Raw genomic sequence first — 20,352 nt, 5'->3', positions numbered from 1 at the left:
ATCTTTTTGAGTTTTTCAGTTATATATTCAACTTATTGTACATTATATTTCAAGATTTTTACAATTGAAATCAGAAGTTCTCACAGGACAATTCATTAATAAATATAAACCCTACAAAAAGAACACTAATCAAGGTCACAGGACGATTCACGCTAGCTTTGTGCCCAGTGGTAGGTGTGCAAATGGAACGGACAGACTGACTCAACCTTTTTATTGTATATAAACATTACCACTCAATATTTTTTTAAAAGAAGCAGCCCATTAAATGAAAAGCGCATTCAATACACATATGTGTAGTCCAAAACCTCTTACTTTATTTATCAACTTCTATGTGTACAATGGAAGCCCAAGTGCCTTGGTTATGTAGCGTGGTTTCTGAAGATTCCTTTCTTGGGATCCAAGTAATAGGCTAACATATGTTACTATTCCCTCCGTTTCAAATTATTTCAAGTTATAGTTCGTTTTGGTAAATCTAGATGCATAATTTTTGCTATATATCTAGATATAATATTTACCTAGGTGCACAGCAAAAACTATGTATCTAGATTTGCCAAAACGACCTACAATTTGGAACGGAAGGAGTACTGTACTAAATCTTACTCTTCCTAATCGGGGACTCATCTGGGCAGATGTGAGCGTACAAAGGGAAAACCCATATCACAACATTACAAACATTCCACTAAAGGTAATATTCATCTACTGGTCGAATATACGAGGAATAGGATGTAACAGTAGCCTCGCCTTCCTCCTAACAGAAACTCCAAAGAAATCTGCCATATCTATGTCATCTGGCTTAACCCCAATGGGTAGCTCCCAGTCAAAAAGGTATAGAAGGCTAGCCAGAGCAATCTCGATGTTTGCTTGGGAGAAGGTTATCCCAGGGCAAATTCGTCGCCCGGCCCCAAATGGGATGAACTCAAAATCCAACCCTAAGAGGTTGGAAGTATGTTCACCTTCAAACCTTTCCGGCACGAACTTTTCAGAATCTTCCCAGTATCTTGGATCCCTAGAGATAGCCCATAGATTTAAAATAACTGGTGTTCCTTTTGGTACATCATATCCTTGTACTTTACTGTCATCGTCGAGGCAAACCCTTGGTGCGAGTGGAATAGGAGGGTGCAATCTTAAGATCTCCTTGATTACTGCTCTGAGGTAGACAACGTCGCCTAGAGCTGCCTCGTGCACTCTTCCCTGCCCTGCGAGAGCATGGCGAATCTCTGACTGCGCCTTCTTCATCACCCTTGGATTCGCCATTAGTTCGGCCATGGCCCATTGAAGAGTAGTCGCTGTTGCTTTTTATTGCTGCTACGAACACGTCCTGCTCAGCACATGCACATACCAGTAAGGTTTATGGTGCAGTAGTAGTACTATCTGTTTGATCGGCATTTTTGCTAAGTTTTGGGTACACTGTTGATGTATGGAAGGACGTCCTAGGTTACTGAGATGAGAGCAATTACACTACCACCAACACTGCCACGAGGACTCCATGGGTGAGAAACTCCCATGGCGCCATCCTTCTGGATCCTCAGCAGCACGTCGATCATGTACTGCTCGCCGCCTCCGCCTCCAGCCGCCCTCCTCTCCTCGTGGTGCTGGAGGATATCGTGCACGAGCCAGACCGCCTCTCGCCGGTTTTGCTCCGCCTTGTGGCTCCGTGGCAGCATTCGCACGAGCTGCGACGACGGGAAGAGGTCGCGGAGGTCAAAGATGGACGCGAAGTCCAGCGCCCGCTCCATCATCTTCAAGAACGCGGCTCGATCGGGCAGCCTGTCGCCGAAGATGGCGCGCACCGCCGAGTCGGCGACGAACTCCCCGATCCGCTCGCCGACGTCGACTGGCTGGCCGGGGGGCGAGGACGACGCCAGCGACGAGACGAGGCGGGCCGCCTCGTCCTCGCGGACGCGACGGAACACGTCGACGCGCTGCGCGCTGAGGAGCTCCGCGACGAGGACCCGCCTGAGCAGCCGCCAGTGGTCGCCGTAGGGCGCGAAGACGATCCCCATCCCGTTCCTCGAGTACGGCTCGTCGATGCCGGAAATGCTCGAGCGCTGCTCGAAGCCGGAAATTTAAAAAAATTATAAAAAGTAGAACTTATTTTTATAAAAAACTAGACCTTCTCTTGATTCCATAATATTATCACATATTAAAAGTAACAATTGTTTGCTTAGGGAAAAAAATATTTTTATCTAACTACCCGGTACCATCCACTAACCCGTTAACCCTTCCACCACACTGTGGCCTCACAAGGACCACAGTCACTCTCTCTCCAACCTCATGTCCAACCTCCTGTCCCTTTCCAATTCACTTCCCCAACCTGCCTCTCACTTTCCTCACACGCACGCAAGCACAGAGCAAGAGAATGGGCGATTTCAGCTCCGTTCACCGATTTTTGTGTGATTAAGGCCGATAATCAATATATATGCGGCGATTATCGATGATGCTGCAGCTGGGAGCGAGGGAGCTGTGATCGTGGCGTCGATAATCGAGGTAAATCGTTGATTATCGATTTGTATCTGACGATTTTCAGTTCAGTTTAGCTTCTTATTTATCTGTACTCACTGATTTGGCTAAATATATTATAGTGGTATAGAATATTCCTTGGATGGTTGGTTGTATCACACATTTAATATGCCTTGTGTTGTTTGTTAGCACTGTGTTATCCTACTTTCTTTTAGGTTCTCCAAGTTAGCTGTAGGTGTTTTCCTGATATATGTTTGTGAACTCCGCTTGCTGAACTGTGCCACCTTTTGAGAGATTTTCTCATGTCACTGGAGTGAAAACTTCAAGCCCCCATCTGTTGGGAAGAATACAATTTCATCATTATGTGTTCCCCTCTTATTTGAGTTCATTTTAATATTTAGAAATATTATTATGGATATCACACGTACCAGCAAGAAGAGACCGAAGAATGATTAAATTGATATGCCGAATGCCTTCATGTATGGACTATGTGCTTGCTAAGTTTGTATGTGGTTTGTATAGACTATGTACTCTTGTTTCTATGCACTATGAGGTTTGTATGAACTATGCACTCTTTTATTTCTGTGAACTATGAAGTTTGTATGGACTATGCACTCGTTTGTTTATATGAACTATGCACTTCGTGGTTTGTATATATGTGCAAATTCATGTGCTTTATGCAATTTTATGGGCAAAATATGTAAACATGTTTATTTCTTAGGCAATTCTATATGCAAAATTGTGCATGTATGTGTAATTTATCTAATATAATATAATACATAACCTAAAAAATTAAATGCTATCAAACCTTTATTTTTTTTCCACTGCCAAAACATATTTTCAGTAGACGAAGCGATAAATCGTTCAGTTTGCATCGATTATCAACGATAAATCGTTGAATTTCATTTTTTTTGAATTTAGATCTCTTTACCAATCGGTTTTGGCGATTTTTCACCGATTTTCAACTGATTATCGTTACCGGAGCTCACTGATAAATGCTGTATCGCCGGTAATGTAATCCTTCAAGTATGGTGTGGCAAAATGCTCCATGGTGCACGATCAGACATTTCCTGGTGAATTTGTGCATGAAGAAGAGGTAGTGAAGAACATGCAATGATGTGGTGTCCTCTAGGGCAGTCTACATCATCAAGAAATAATTAGTCCAGGGTGTCTACTTCCTCTAACTCTATGGTGCAGGCAGGCATCACTAGTACAGGACACGTCAATAGTCCTGGATCCAACCTGGCTGGAACAAATGTTAAAAACTAATGACGGTTTCTGCACTAGTGCATCCTACGAGGAGAGCTGGACCACATAAGATATGGACATAGCACCTCCAACCTCCTAAGAAAACTGTGCAACACCACAACTTCCCCTAATCCTATCATTCTACCAAAAAATGACAGCCTCCTACCCCTCTCTCAGATATGCTTTGAGCCACTAAGTATAGATGGTCAAACAGGGAGCCCACCGGGCCCGATTTGGCCTAGCCCGATTAGGCACGGTCTATTTAGGTACGGTTGCTAAACGGGCCGTGCCGTGCCAGCCCACGGGCTGACCACGCGGTCCAGGCACGACACGAGACAGCCTTAGCCGTGTCGTGCCGACCCGATCAGCCCGTTTGGCCCGCACAGGCACGGCGCATGCGGTGCCTGCTCCTCTTCGCAGATCTCCCAGCACCGCCATCGCCGCGCCGTCCGCGCCGCCTCGCCTCGCCGTCCGTGGATCCGCGCCGCCGCACGGAGAAGGGAGGGGCAGACACCAGCGCTGGCGCACAGGAAAGGAAGGATCTCCGAGCGAACACCAGCACCGCGCGTGGAGAGGAGGAGTTGGCAGCGCTCGCCGCGACGCGGAGAGGGCAGAGAAGGAGCCGGCGACGCCGCCGGCAGTGCGAGAATGGGGCTACGCCGGTCGCCGCTACGGTTCACGCAGCGAGAGGAAAGGGTGGGGGCGGCATTGGCACTGGAGAAGGAGAAGTGGGAATTAGGGTTTTGAGTTAAAATTGAGTATATATATGTGGGCTGGTCTATGAGTTTTGTATATGGGTCGATTGTTAAACGGGCTAGCTGGGCTGACCAGTTAATCGTGTCATGTCAGGCCGGTCCACGTACCGAGGCGTCGGCTCAGGCACGGCACGAGGCCCATGCCGGCCTGGGCCCGATTAATCTCATGCCGTACCGAGCCCGTGCCGGGCCAAAAGGCCGTGCCGTGGGCCGGTCCACGGGCCTCGGGCCGGATGGCCAACTATACCATCAAGGCCTGTGCAGGAAAGATGGCCCTAATTTCCTCCTCGCTAATGTCATCTTTGATTGCCTTTTGTCATTCTTTCTGAAGGACAACAGCAACAACATCATATCATGTGGAGAGCCCTCCAGTGAGGAGAGCTGACCATAGTATGTCACTCGGTTAATTCACTTTATCTCTTTCTATTTCAAGGACAAGTCTCATGTGGGCTTGTCCATAGATCTCTGGCAGGGATGAAGGGAGCACCATCAAGATATCCATCTCACACGCACGCACGCTCGCACGCACATGTGCAGGGTTACAGTCGACATCATTGAGAAATAATGCAGGATGTCTTCTTCCTCCAACACTGTGGTGCGGACAAGCATCCTATAATGAGAGCTGGGCCACTCAAAGTGATTTGTGGACATGGAAAGTTCCACCTGGTAAATTTGTTTTACTCCTCAACTCTCCCTAATCATATCATTCTGCCCAATCAGAAATGGCAGGCTCCCACCCCTGGCTCGGATAATCCTTTGAGCCATCAGGCCCTAATTGCATATCTGTCCGCACTTCATACAAGATTATCTTTTCACATGCCAAAAACTGTAATCCTCATTTCCCTCTCTGCCCTCATGATTCCCTCATCGTCAGTGTCCTCTTTGATTACCTTCTTGCCATTCTATCTCTAGGACAAGGGAAACAACATCATCTCAAGAAATCAATTGCATGCATTTTCTTTCTCATGGTCAATTTCAATGACGACAAGTCTCCTGTGAGAAATAGTCCACAGATCCCATGAATGAATAAGAGTGTGACTCTATTCTATCATGTTCTCTTTCTATGAGGTTGACGTCAAGGACAGGTCTCCAATGAGGAGAGATCATTGGTCCATAAGTGATTGTATTCTCTTTCTCCATGGTCTATTTCAACGACACGTCTTCAATGATAGCAGCCCCATATATCTCAGAGAGGGATGCAGGTGACTCCATTAGGTTATCTTTCTTCAGGTCTATTTCAAGGACAGCCGTCCAATAAGGACAGTTCACCATACCATATCATCCGGTTCTCTTTCTATGCGTCTATTTCAAGGACAAGTATCCTGTGATCCTGTCCACAGATCTCTGGCAGGGATATTATGAAGACAGCGGCATGAAGAACTCACTACATTCTAGCACAAGATTAATTAGTGTGTCCTTCTTTATATAACTAGGCAAATATGTCCGTGCGTTGCTATGGACGAATGCAGTATTGATATATCTTAACATATTTTGTAAAAATTATGATCCGAGTAATTGTTATGTTATTACCCTCTTGCTCCTCTACCATTCTAGCATTTCTTGTCGCCGCCGTGGGGTACCTAGTTTGTAACTTAATTTTGACGGTTTGCGATGACTAATGCTGAGGTAGAAATAGATAGTTGAATAAGAGAGCTTCAGAAACTCTCACCATAGAAAAGTAAGGTACATAAATAGGCAATGTTGTTTTATCTAAGCTCCAGGGGTGGGTCCAGTTCAATTCAAGGGTATTCAACTGAATACCCATTATTCAAAAAAGTTTGTATATACAGTTGTTGTCGGTCAAAACCCACCGGCGAGCAGCGACAGGCAACACGAGGAGCCGGAAGGCTTCCGGGATTGCTGGTGGGCCCCGGTCCCTCGGTCAACGGCCCGAGATCCGGCACACGTCCTGGCTTCCGGAAAAGTAAGGTACATAAATAAGGTACCCGTTATTTTTAGCAAAAAAGTTTGTATATACAATATATCCTGTGTATACAACAACAACTTTGCCTTTTGTCCCAAGCAAGTTGGGGTAGGCTAGAGATGAAACCCACGTAAAACAAGAATAAGAAACACAAAAAACATAAAAAGAGCACAAGCTAAAGGAAGAGTTAGGGGTTAAACAAAAAGTAACAAAGGTCACGGTTCAGATACGTTAATTGCTAATCTCCAAGCGCTCCTATCCATAGCTAATTCCTTAGCGATATTCCATTCCTTAAGGTCTCTCTTAACCGTCTCGTCCCAAGTTAGTCTAGGTCTACCTCTACCTCTCTTTACATTATCGCCCCGCTTTAAAACTCCACTACGCACCGGCACCTCGGGAGGCCTCCGTTGTACATGTCCAAACCATCTCAACCGATGTTGAATCAACTTCTCCTCGATAGGTGCCACCCCGACCCTATCTCGAATCTCTTCATTCCGGACTCTATCCCTTCTTGTATACCCGCAGAACCAACACAGCATACGCATCTCTGCTACACTCAGTTGCTGGACATGTCGTCTTTTTGTAGGCCAACATTCAGCACCGTATAGCATCGCCGGGCGAATCGCCGTCCTATAGAACTTACCTTTTAGCCTCTGTGGCACCTTCTTATCACAAAGGATGCCCAAAGCCTGCCGCCACTTCAACCAACCGGCTGAAATTCTATGTCTAACATCTTCATCAATGTCTCCATTTTTCTGAAGCATTGATTCTAAATACCGGAAAGTATCCTTCTTGGCTACCACAGTATATATATCCTGTGTATATAGTAAAAAAATAAAATGAGCACATAACAGACCTCCCAAACTCCCTTTCAAGCCCAAAAATCGTAGTAGCCCATCTCCCCCTCCAACGGCCCACACGTTCACACCTGGCCCATTGGCCCAATTCGGCAATCAAAAGGCACAAGCCTGACCGAGCCAAGCCATTGCTCCCTGCGTCGCATCCTTTCTGGCTCTCTCTAATCGCGGCGGCGCCTAAACCTAGGTTGCTGGCCGGCGGCATGCACCGGTGGACGGGGGACGGCGAAGCCCAAGTGCCAGGCGCCCCGCGCGTCCGCGCCCAGCCGCCCAAGCTCGGTAGCTCGCCTCGATGCCTCCGCATCTCCTGTTCACGGGACCGTAGGCCACGGTTCCGTCGGCGTACGGCGCACCGCGCAGACGCGCACAGCCAGGGCACCTGAGCAGGGCTCCGGCTCCCCATGTGCGCCGGCGCACCGGCCAGGCCGGCGGCAAGCCGGCGGCAACGGCAAGCGGGGCAGCACAGACTGCGGCCTGCGGGCACAGCGGCCTCCTCTCATCCCCTGCCTTGCCCTCCTCCATCCTTTGAAAGAGAATTCTTCCTGTGCACGCACTAGATACGTTGCACACAGAGAGGGAATTTTTCAACGTTTCTTCAAAGGATAAGGACATCGTCAAGCTTTTTGAAAGCAGGAACCATGAAGGATTGAAAATTTATCTTATAATTTGTAAAGATCCTTATCAATACTATTTTCTGTTTTATAATTTGATTCTCTATTTATTTCAGATATTGCCACTTTGATAGGATGATCATTTAGTATATATATATATATATATATATATATATATATATATATATATTATCTATATATTGGGTAATTTTAAATTATGATCGAATTTATATTGTTGGTACTAAATTATGTGTTATGAATATGTACTTTAGGTTGTGAAAAATAATTTTGCACCCTTTTGAAAATTTTGAATACCCATTTCTCAAATTCTGGGCCCGCCCCTGCTAAGCTCTCTTCAACGTGTCACAACATTTCAAGAAAAAACATGTCATTCTGATTCATATATGATATATGAGATTGAACTGTTGAAATTTTCCATCAGCATTGCTCTTCTTCATCTTCTAGGTGTGAACATCCAATAGGAATCAATTCCATCCTGTTTGGAATTTCATCAAACACCTTGCCAGCATGTTGAATAGAAATTTGCAGAAACGACGCAAGGGAGAGCTGGTTTTCTTGAAACAGAAATTTTGATCACCACATTGGTCTGAAAACTGAATCAGCACACACAAGCAAGGAGAGCGTCCTCACTCCGTTGCACAGTAACACATACTAAAATCATGCGTGATGCATCACACTGACTTAGCAAAGAATTGAATCAACAGTTGCATAATTGAATCTAAATATCAAATCTCAGAAACTAAACAAATCCTAAAATTCGTGCACGGGCCACGGCTGCTGCAGATGTGGCACCCGGTGCGAAGAAGGGGAGGAAAGAAGAGCCTGCAGAAAGCAGGAGGAAGGCGTATCGGCCTTGAAGGCTGGAGGACTGCAGGTCTGCGGGTCCATCATCCGTCCGTCACCGCGCAGCTGGTGAGGGCCCCGTGGTCTCCGCGTGGCGTGTTGCTTGTCCGCGCGCAGGCGTTCGACTTCCGCTGTCAGGATCTTGCCGCGAAGTTTGGTGGCAGTCGGCAGAGTGCGGCAAGGATGCCGAGATCGCGAGAGCGGCAATGGCGGCAGGACTGCAGGAGATGAGAGAGCCTCTGGAAAGGTTATTTCCCAGATGATGGACGGGTTAGATGGGCCCATCTTCGGCCCACGAAGCGAAGATGGATGACCCAAGCCCAAAACGGATCAAGGAATCAATCCTTACTTTAGAAATAAAAAAAATAAAGATTTAAATATAGTGCGCTGGCGAATCCAGTGGGCTGCACGGGTACGGTATAGCATACCCTAGGCTCAGCCCAACAAGTATACATATAGTTTGTAAAAAAAAATCAATTTCCCTTCCATCCCGCAGCCACTCGGTCCCGCACTCGCGAGCGCCAAATATTCGCAAGAAGAGAAATTGCTTTGTTGAAATATTGACAACCCAAATTGCTAGCAGGATTCATATAATCAACGCTACCCTCTATAGTATACGTATCTTATCTGGGAAACACAATAAATCAATTATCATCAACCAAAATATAAAAAATCAAAAGGAAAATGCTCCAGGAGATCAGAGCGTGCCATAGATGTAGCGTTTGCAGTGCATTAATGGGCAAATGTCAAGCCCAAGTTTAAAGGATCATTTCAAACCCTTAGTGAGCACACAGAATCACAGCACCAGCAGCACCAAGAACAGAATAAACAGACAGAGGCAATTGGACTAAGGCCCAATGCCTCAAAAAAAAAATGGACAAAGGCCCAATTGAATCAACACCCACACCCACAACAAAAACTAACACAATGTAATTGCAGTAGTATGTTTTCTCACCCAAGGCAGATTCAGAGATGAAATCTCAATTTTCACCAGCCACCAGCATGCTATAATTAGATGGGCACCCAACAATGAAATTTACTCGATGCACCCCTTCCTAACCAGAGCACAGTTGCTGCTACCGACAGTAATTGCTGAAATTGACTTAATTTCGCAAATCCCTGGACATGCCAACCAGAGTGAACCTCAAGCAAACCTAATTGCATTCGAGTGAAATGACCCCCAGGTGCATCCGATGTTTGCTAATCACACTAGATTTTCAAGTCGAAATACGAATCAGGATTCAGACAAGCGGCACCTAAACCACAGCTCTTCCCCAAAACAGGTCCATTTCCCATCCTACACGGCACCGAGCACCCGAACGCAAGAGCGACAGCTCCTCAACCCTTTCTCCTAACCCACTCGTAAATCCTACCGCGGCGGCAACCAGACGCAGACTGCAACCCGCTGCCGTCGTAGCGCCAGCAGCGTCGTCGACAGCAGGCATCGGGGCACCGCCGCACCGAGGAACGAAGAGCGGGAGCGGAGGGGAGAGGGGAGGGGGGATCCGGACCTTGGCGAGGCGCGGCGGAGCAGCGACGCGGCGTGAGCGAGGGCCCGCATCGGGAGAAGGAGAGGGAGGAGGCGGCGGCCGGAGGTGCGGGCAAGCAGAGCGAGGCGGCGGCGGCGGAAGAGAGCGCGGAAAGGCACGGGCCACCGATCTGGTTGGGCTCTCCCTCCCTCTCTTCCCCTCGAGAGAGAGAGCGAGAGTGGCGCGCGTGGGCTCGTGGGCTTTCAAAGAACCCGCGCGTGAGCCCACAACAGGTCGCGAAGAATTGTTGGGCGTGCGATGGTAGAATTTTCAATCTTTGGCTGATTGATGAATTGTTTCTGAAATCTTCACTTCTCCAAATGGTTTGATTATCAGAACTCCGTAGAACTTCACAACTCTGTTTGTCTGCATGTTCATAGGTCTTTACATGCCTGTTTGTCCTCCTCGCAAATGGTTTTGACTTGCAAACTCTTGCAAACCCCACAAAATACCTAAAATTATAGCACAAGGAAAGGGTATCCTAGATGTTTTATCAGATGAGCTAGAGTCAGCCATTTTAGTAGCAGCTGAAGTCGTGCTAGACTGCACCCTTAGCACAACAAGCTATAGTTGTAGCTGGCGGTTGAAGAGCTAGAATAAAGATTGGTATTTTAGATATTGACACTTTTGTAATTTCATTTTTTTTTGTTGCCTCCTTGGGCATTATTGATTTGTCGCTGGATGTTGAAGAGGTAGAACAAAGATTTAGATTTTTACACTTTTGTAATTTTGAAAACAGTTTGGTGCCCCCTTAGGTATGTGTTGTTCTCAATTTGCAATAAAATAGTTTGTTGTCATATTTACATTTACCAAATTTATAGCCAAAATTTAGGATTAGTTTTTATTTTCTTTTCTGCAAGGATAATTAGTCAAATACATTGAAATTAAAATTACAAGATTATATTATATGCATGTAGGATTCTAGATCACCTATTGTGTGCTTAACAATCAATTGTTTCTCCTTAGAGCTGATTGTAGTGGTAACTAGAATGATACTATTATCTTTTCTTTCCATGCATACTACGACCTTTTTACTTACCCATGTTAGATCTCTTTCTTTCATATTTGGTTCCAAGGGCGGGCCCCACATGTATTCATGGGTATTCAGTTGAATAACCAAATTTATATACATAGTATATAACATGTATATATATTAAAAAATAAAAAATAACACCACAAAATATGCTTTCCAATTTTATAATGCGTCTTGGGCTCAAATGACCCACTACTCCCCCTCCTCCAGTGCGGCGACCTAAACACCTCCCCCTCCCCTCAACCGACGCAGACCCCTGCCCGTCCCGACTCCCTCCCCACGTTCCCCATCTCGACTCCCACCGCAACACTAGCGAAGGGCGAACCCTAGCGGCGGTGGCCGCCGGCGGCGGCGGGACTGGCTGCTGGCGCTGGGCAGAAGCAAGATGGGGCAAAAATATTTGAATGGTTGCTTGGTCACATTCATTGAAAGGGAATTATTCTTGCAAGCTAAGGATCAGGACATCATCACTTATTTTCAAGGCATTAAGGATCGTAAAGTTAACCTATAGGCTTAAATTTGTAAACTTTCTTATCATTTTGCTGTTTTATCCTCTATTTATTTCACATGTTGCAACTTGGATATGTTGCTCATTTATTACATCTATTATCTCTGTGTCGGACAATTTCAAGTTAGGATAAATGCTATGATTTTGGTACTTAATTATGTGCTATGAACTTGTATTTTAGGCTGCCCAAAAAAATGCACCCTTTAAAAATTTTGAATACCCAGACCTCAAATCCTAGGCCCGGCCCTATTTGGTTCCCTCTTACGTTGCCATTTTGCATATCCAATCGTTGGTTCCCTCATACGTTGCCATTTTGCATATCCAATCGTTGGTTCCCTCTTACGTTGCCATTTTGCATGTCCAATCGTTGGTATCACTGCTACTTTATGGACCCATTCCTTTATCAAGTTTACACAATAAGCTCTTGTTTATTGCTTTTGTAACTTGCTGCTTTTTACCTCTTCTTTTAAATATATGTTTCATAGCCTTAACAAATTGCTGGAAAATTTCTAGAGTGTATTTCATTACATGGAGAATTTAAGAAAAATAATGATAGTCATGACTACTTTCAAAAGAACTCCGATTTTCATTTCAACAGAGAGAACTCGAAATAAATGAAAGAAGGATTGATTGTTGTCCTGCTACTCTTTTTGCCAGCCTTAAGGAACTTTAGAAATGAGAGAATTTTTTTAAATATCTTTCAAAAGCTCTAATTTGTTTTTTCCTGTGTTAGATTTACTGCGGTGCTTGTTCTGGGCAAATATATGAATGGGTGGCATCCGTACTCTTGTATTGATCCAAGCTCTTAGCAAGAATATGCGAAGCAACGACAATTACAAGTCGAGTGAAGAAGAAGTAAAAAGTAGCAAGTCGTGAGAGAGATGGCAGAACATCGATCGGTGGGCCTACCTAAGGAAGCCAACACAAAGTCATCCGTCTTTGTTAAGACAAAGAAATAAAGAAAACAAGGTTAGATTATAGTATGTTATTTTTATCATCAAGTTCCCTTTTTTTCCATGGTTGTCACCTATCACATGTATAGGAAACAACCGGTACAGACGGGCCGCTACAGACAATCAGCCCAACAATCCTTGGTGGGAGCAGCGCAATAGCTACCTTGGGCCAACAGTAGCTAGCTAATTGGCCCATGATCATCTATACCAAGCGGGCAGGCCGGCAGCGTCAGGCCAGCGTTTTTTTATTATTCTAGCAGCTAACTGCTATCGTGCGTGACAAAGCAAACGGTAGCATTGTGTCCGAATGTGCAGGCCGATGGATCAATTGGAGTTTTTTCTTTTTCTTTATCTTTTCTTCTCAGTTTATTTATTTTAAAATTTTTTAGCCGAGGCTCTAAGCGAGTTTGGCTATTATTTTATTATTTTCTCTATCTTTTTTCTTTCAACTTTAATTTTTCTTTTCTTTTCCCCTCTAATTCTCTTTCTATAGCCATTTTGTTTTGTCTTTTCCTTATTCTATGTATATTCATTTTCCTTTCTTTGGCCATTTGTATTTTATGTTGATTTTTTTAGATTACATTTTTATTTCTTTTCTTAAGTTATTTTGTATCCTAATTTATTCCGTGAGTTCGTACACCTAATTTTTTTAAATTTATATATTTTTATTTTCTAAATATTTTTAAAAAATTATATATTTTATCACTACAACACTTAGTATATTAGTTATTATCCAGTATATTTCTTTTCACATGCAGATTTAGCGCCATGATCCATTCCAAATTTGCCATTACTTAATATATTATTTTCACATGAAGATTCATTTCTTTGTATTATAGATTCATAAATTAGTATGTGAAATGATTTATTTTCTTTATATGCTAATTTTTTTAGCATGTGTATATATGCTTATAAAAATAATTTTTTACGTGTGAAATGATTCATAAATTGTATGTGATTCGATATATATATATATTTGATTGTATTGTAGATGTATTTATCTTCACGTAAAATTATTTGTCTGCATGTAACTAATTTATTCACAATACCAAATTATTTGTTTGATTTGTAAATTAGATTGTTCCGTGACGTTGACCTATTTATTCGTGATTGTCGGAGGAATTCTCCAGCCAGGTGGCGGAAAGCACCCGTCTAATCCTAGTTGAGGATGGGTTTGGAGGAGACTTAGGAGCGCTGGGTCGGTGGACAGATGAACGCAGGAAAGACGCAAGGATTTAGAGTGGTTCGGGCCGTCGGAGCGCAATACCCTACGTCCACTTTGGTGTTGTATTGGCTGCGTGAGCCTGAATAGAAAGCAGCATAAACTTGTGTGTGTGCACTCTCCCTTTTATAGTCCTAGGGGAGTGCTTACACTGTGCGGGGCCCCGACAGGCGGGCCCGGCCAACAGGAACCTATTCTAAGTGATATGGAGATCTCCATCTCCAGCTCCCCGTTGTAGCCTTCACGGTTGGGAAGATAGTGTGCGTATCCACAATTTGGATATGGTCGTGTGCTGTCCTGCAGACACAGTGACCGCTGTCAGCGTTACCCAACAGTGGTATTGTGCTGCCACTGTTGGGTGCGACTCTGACAGGCATGGGGGCCGTGCTGACCCGCCGCGCCGTCGCCTCCGCGCGCGCTGTAGCAGCGCACGCCTCAGCTCACCTGTTACAGGCCATCATCACGCTGCGCGCCGCACCGTGACGGGACTGCACGCCGCTTGCGCACAGTGACGGTGATACGACGCGCTGCCTTGGAAACAGGCGGGCTTACCGTGGTGTCAGCCTACCTACCCCGTGTGTCAGGGGCAGGCCACACTTTTTGACTTGGGCGCGCTCGGCCCAGCTACCGCATTAAATGCTGGTAGGTGGGTTGGAGACGGCCTCCTGCCACACGCATGTGGCAGGGCCAGCCCCGCTCCTTCCGCAGGGGCGGCACGTGGCGGCACCGGACCCCTCCCCGGAGGGTGGGGGTCCGGACCCCCGAGGCCGGTTGGAGCGGTCAGGCCCGTGATGGTCTGGCCATCACACGTGGCGGCCCCGGACCTCCGTGGGGAGTCCGGGTCCGCGGGGGCTACCCGAGAGCTCCCTTGCCTTCCGTGGCATGCGGAGGTTCTGGACCTCAGAGAGCTTAGGGAGGGTCCGAAAACCGCGATCCCAGCTGTCAGCCCCGAGCCGTACGCCACGCCGCCTAGAGGGCGAGAGGGAGATCACGGATGATAAGACGCTAAGGGCCTGGACACCACCCTAACAGGAGGTACCCCTGTCCGTATGTACCGACAGCGATATTCATTTTTCATTACTTATTCTATACAATAAAATATTCACAGTATTTACTATTTTATTCATTGTATATTATTATTTATTTGTTATGCTTAATTTTTTTAAAAAATAATTATTTATTCATGTTGGTAAATTATTTGTTCCCAGTATCTCCGTTTCCAATACTTGTCACTTTTGACCACTTTATTTGTTTCAAAATATTAGTTCGTCTTGATCAAAGTTGCCAATTATTTGGAAATGGAGGTTGGTATTGAAGAAAATATTTTCAAAAATATCGTGCAAACGTAGACCAGTGTGATCTTATTTTAAAAATTTTGTCTAAAAAGATAATGGTATAATCTAAATTTAATTTGAATACTCGATTTAGTAGTTATAGATTTTTAGTTTCGGATTTTGCATACACTTAGGTGACGCCGTGGTTATTATCCTCTCTTGCATGCATACACACATCTCTTTTCTTTTTGTTGGCAGTACACACATGCGCGCTATATTGATGGGCTGATGGTCCATTTAATCTACTGGTGGCCCATTTAATCCACGTCTTCAGGTGATGGTTGGCGCAACCAAGCAACGACCAACCGCGCCCCATACCCATAATCAGAGACCAAAATATAGAGAGAGACTATTCATACAATAGAAGAACGTGCACATGCACCTGCTATCAATCAATCTACTATGGACGGGTCAGGTCCGTCGTACGCGCACGATCCAGCCCACCACCTTTTCCTCCGGGCCTCCAAGGCCTCTTCTTGAGAAGAGACGAGTCGACCAGCCCACCGTCGTTGTTGGACCACCATTTACTTTCTCCTCTTTCAAGATTAGTGGGCCAATGGCCGGTCCACTCTGGCCCGCTCGCCGACACGTCCGCATCACCATCTCCCTCCTCCGCCCGGCGCAGAAGATCCCCGAGGCCGCGCCCCCCACCCCCCGGCTCCTCCGCTCGCCGCCGCCGCTTTTGGCTTTTGGCCCGGCGCAGACGCTGCACTGCAGCCGCACATGACCTGATCAGACGCCGACGAGGAGAGCTGGAGAGGACAGACAGACACAGCGCCCATCCACGGCAGCCTGCGGGCAGCAGCAAGCTCCGTCGTCCTCTCCTCAATCTGCTGCCACCTGCGCGGCGCACGAGCGGGCGTAGCAGGTGCCCCATGCGTACCTACCAACTCCCTGCGCGCGCTTTATTGCGCGCCAGCCCCTGGACTGGTCGCCGGCCGGCCGGTCTGTCCGCCCGTCGTCCGTCCCCTTCCTCCCGTCCTCCACCGCCATTATTGGCGCCGCACGGCCGGCCAGGTCGGGCTCGACCTGCCCACCACCGCCCGCCCCGGTCCGGCCAGCCGCCCAAGCGTCAAGCGTGTGGGTCGGCGGCTGACCCGCGCACGCGCGCGGAGTCCGGTGCGCAGGGGCGGCGGGGCGCAGCTCTGATCTACCAGCCCATGCGGCTGTACACATCTGAGTCAGTGTACAGAGCCGTACACTGACTGACCGTGCATCATGTTACGGACTAGAGTACATACGGTGATATCAGTAAATCGAGTCACATGTTACTGATCCAAAATCAGAGCGTTTGCCTCATCAGCATTTTCAAACTAATTATCTTGTCCTAAGCGTCGTATCTTAAGAAAAAATAGATAGATGCACGGAGTACGTGCAGTGTATACAGTGGGCGACCGTTTGGATGCACTAAAGTTGAATGCTAAAAGCATATATTAGCACTTGTACTTTTGCTAAATTTTTAAGTCCTAATTAAAGTTTAGCTCACCTAATAGCACTGTTGTTTGGAGGGGCTAGTGCTAAAGTTTAGTACTTTTAAATATTAGCATTTGAATTCAAACATCCTCCGACTCGCACCGCACCGCTGGTGTTTGCATGCACAGAGTCACCTCACTAGCTTCGAGACAGTATTGCATTTTTGCCAAGCTGGGAATGCAGGACTGCCCACTACGGTTAGCATCCGAAGGTGGTCGACGGTTTTTCAGCTGTTCAGGAAAGATAAAACGTTGAACTGAGTTGCTTTTCCAAGCACCTCGCAAAAAAAAAAACAGAGTTGCTTTTCCAAGCATGTGCACTTTGAAATCTTCGGATGATCTGTCTCGGTACCGATCAGTATATCCGAATCATGTGGGCTCGAATCATTCCCAAACATGTCCTACTACGCATACAATGCTCGTCGCCAACAGGTCTACGTGCGTTGGTCCACAGTTCACGTCAATCTTTTCTTTTGCCAAATCATCAAAAAAACAAAGGGATTAACAAAATCCTTGAGAAAGAAAAAAGATAGGTATCTTTATTGGAGAACTCTGAATCTGTCTCATCAGTGGTGATCAGTGGTACATCCAGGTCATCCGCACCTGAATTATTCCCAAACCCCAAACACGTCCTGCACACAATGCTGCTGCCCACATGTCATCCATGGTCCACAGCTCCGCACCCTCTTTTCCACAAAAGAAAACACACACACGCACGCTCTAATCCGTCCATCCATTAGCACCAACACATCTACATCTCAGAGGCAGAATCATTGATCGTATTCCCCAGGAAATGGACTCTCAAATCACTCAGAAACCAAAACGATCCAATCCCTGTTCATCCTTTTTTCCACTACGATGTGCAAGCCCCATCCACCAAGCTACCCAAAGGCTACTGCCGCCCGGTCCGGTCACCTCAGTCAGGCACCGGATCAAGTCACTACATCAATCAGGCTGGTACTAATCACAGTGTCCATGCTTGCCTGCTACAGTGAAGCTAGCTAGCTGCACCTCGAGCCCTAGCTCATCACTAGCATGCAGCAGGAGGCAATGCATGAATGCAATGTGTTGCCCGAGCCCAACCACCATGGGCCCCCAGCGAGGAAGAACAGTGAGCACAGAAATCCAACAAAACTAGGATCAAAGTCCTACACGCACGCGCCCATGTGGCAGGGAGGGCCCTCCGAATTCTGATCTGCCGGAGAAAGAAAATTGGGAAGAGATCGAGCCGGTGTGCGTCCATGGCGACCAGGGAAAGAACTCTAGATTCCTCGCTGCTCTGTGCTCTCCCCTTTCTTCCTCTCGCCATGCGTAGACCCGTAGGCGCATGCAGGCAGCAGCCCGGTGGCGAAGGGGCCCGCGTGTCGGGGGCAAGAGAGGCAACGGCGGTGCGCGTGCAGACCGCAGAGGACGGAGGGAAGGAGCAGGGAGGAAGAAGCTGCTGCTGCTGCTGCAGTTGCACTGATGATTTTCGGCTTCAGATTTGTGTATTGATTTTGATAATTGGTACATGTCTACAATGGGTCAAGTTAATGATCACACGGTCTACTACGTTGTCACTTGGAACGAGCTTGATGCTGTAAAGCTAGCCTCTTGTCAAACACTTCAAAGGCAAGCAGGCAGGCAGGCAGGCAGGCACGCATGCATGCATGATGCATGGCACGCTTTTCACATGCCTTTGCCTGCCCGTCGTCCATACCGTCCATCATCATCGTTCAGCTTGCATTGAGCGACGACAGAACACGGCATGCATGCAGGACCCAACCAACCACACGACCAAAAAGAACACACGGCTTGAAATTCACACGCACTCGTTTCAAAAGAGAGAAAAAAAACAAGAAGAAATTCACGCATATTATTTCGGAAAAAAAAAATCTTTCGACGATGCAACATTCTTTTTTTAGCTTGGTCAAATCAGCAACATGCGTGTACGTGTACGCACGGACACTGCACATGACCGGTTGTGTTATGTGGATACCTACATTTATATATATGCATATATGGATATATATATATATGTGTGTGTGTGTGTGTGTGTATATGTATGTAGTAGTATACACATATACATGCTCCTCGACGCGGCCCATTGCATGCGACGTCCGGCTCAAGTGTGCCGCGTCACCTACTTGCTGCGTCCCATGTCCATGAACGTGCTAGCTCGAGAGGCGGTGCTTGCTTGCCCTAGCTGGCTAGCTAGCCATGGACGTACTACTAGGCTGTTAAGCCCCTACCTGATGGAATGGAAGCGATGCGTTTCAACGAAAGGTGATCGATCTCGTCAGCGTGTCAGCCGTCAGGGCCAACCGTGTAAAGCCGTCTAGCTAGGGCACACGTCCGCGCGTACGTTTAGCCAGCAATAAAATGGCACGGCTAGGTCTGATTTTTTTTTCTTTTTTGCCAACCGAATGGAGGAGGAAGAAGTCGTGACCTCTACAGGGAGCTGATCCATGTGCATAGTCGTGAAACGATGGGTGCCGGTGTATAAAAGTCTAGGACTTTGTATGATTAGGTGTTGTCAAATAGGTGAATTTTGATAATTTTTTTCCCATTCGATGCATGATTCTGGAGCTGGGTGGTGCACGTAAGCTCGACCACTAGGTTTTGGTCGGTAATCTAGAATTTAAAACTAATCTGCCCCCGTCAACCGCCAACTCGTTGAGAAAAGGAAAATAATTAAGGGTGCCTCAACGGTGTTAGCTTGCTGACTTGTAATAAGCTAATATAGAGTTGCTCGTGTCATATCTCGCCAACAATGCTTATCGTAACTATATGTTTTTTAATTATATTGCCAAGTTTTTATATATATTAGCCACCCACACAGCCTTGGTTGTTTGGACCGAGTAGAACTAAAATTACTCGAATAGTCCTAGTAACTAGGTGGATCCAAACAGACATCTACCCTCGGTTAACACTAACTGCCCTTCAATGCCTAACTTTTCCCCCTCCTTGTTTTACATCTCCTTTGTATGTTACTTTTTTGCGAAACATTGTACAGACGCAGCATCGCTCACGTACACGCACGCAAACACCTCTATCTACATATACAACCCAATTTCAAAGCCAGTAGAGCTCAAAATGACAAAGCGCTAGTACATCCTTCCCCTAGCTCGCATGCTGTCAGTCTCGATCGATCCGAGCACCGGCTGGTGATAACACAGTAGAATTTTGCCTTTAAGATTCGCGCTCGACCTGTCGTTTCAGAGTTTAATGGAGAGTAGTCCCTCTCCTGTGTAAGCCTGGCGCTCTCCAAGCGACCTGACCCGGCGGCGAGTGGCGTGCGCTCCTTTCCTTCTCCCTCCCCGCTTGGTCAAGCCGGCCTGCCGGGCCACCCGGGCAGGGACCCGATACGATCACAAGTCACGTTGCGCTGTGCACACATGCTTGTGCTCTCCACTATACACCGCCCTGTTCCTCCGAACAGCCAGCGTCTGTCACCACCGGCCGCCGTGCCCCTACACATCGCCTCTCCTCTGCCTCTTCCTCCTCCCAATCACATCTCTCTCTCTCTCTCTCTCTCTCTCTCAAAAGCAAGCGTGCGTGTGGGAGCCTGTGAGGCCTGTGAGTCTGTGGCGGACTGACGCC

At 46.7% G+C, this 20,352-nt stretch overlaps 1 protein-coding gene and 1 long non-coding RNA gene across 2 annotated transcripts; both read right to left on the bottom strand.

The window, feature by feature from the left end:
* Positions 1-696: 696 nt before the first annotated feature.
* LOC112903827 (cytochrome P450 71D95-like) lies at positions 697-7,766 on the bottom strand. Its single transcript, XM_025973021.1, is given in 5 exon segments — positions 697-1,284; positions 1,286-1,318; positions 1,463-1,496; positions 1,498-2,048; positions 7,713-7,766. Coding segments are annotated over 5 exon segments (1,260 nt in total).
* A 631-nt stretch (positions 7,767-8,397) lies between these two features.
* On the bottom strand, positions 8,398-10,792 carry LOC112903035. Its single transcript, XR_003230715.1, has 2 exons — positions 10,231-10,792; positions 8,398-8,937 (listed from the first exon to the last, which is right to left on the bottom strand). It is a non-coding gene; the product is annotated as an uncharacterized LOC112903035 (long non-coding RNA).
* Positions 10,793-20,352: the final 9,560 nt, after the last annotated feature.

The sequence above is a fragment of the Panicum hallii genome, chromosome 8, assembly GCF_002211085.1.
Source record: "Panicum hallii strain FIL2 chromosome 8, PHallii_v3.1, whole genome shotgun sequence".
NCBI lineage: Eukaryota > Viridiplantae > Streptophyta > Magnoliopsida > Poales > Poaceae > Panicum > Panicum hallii.
The sequence above is the reverse complement of the archived record's forward strand: the minus strand, read 5'-3'. Positions and strand labels throughout refer to the sequence as shown.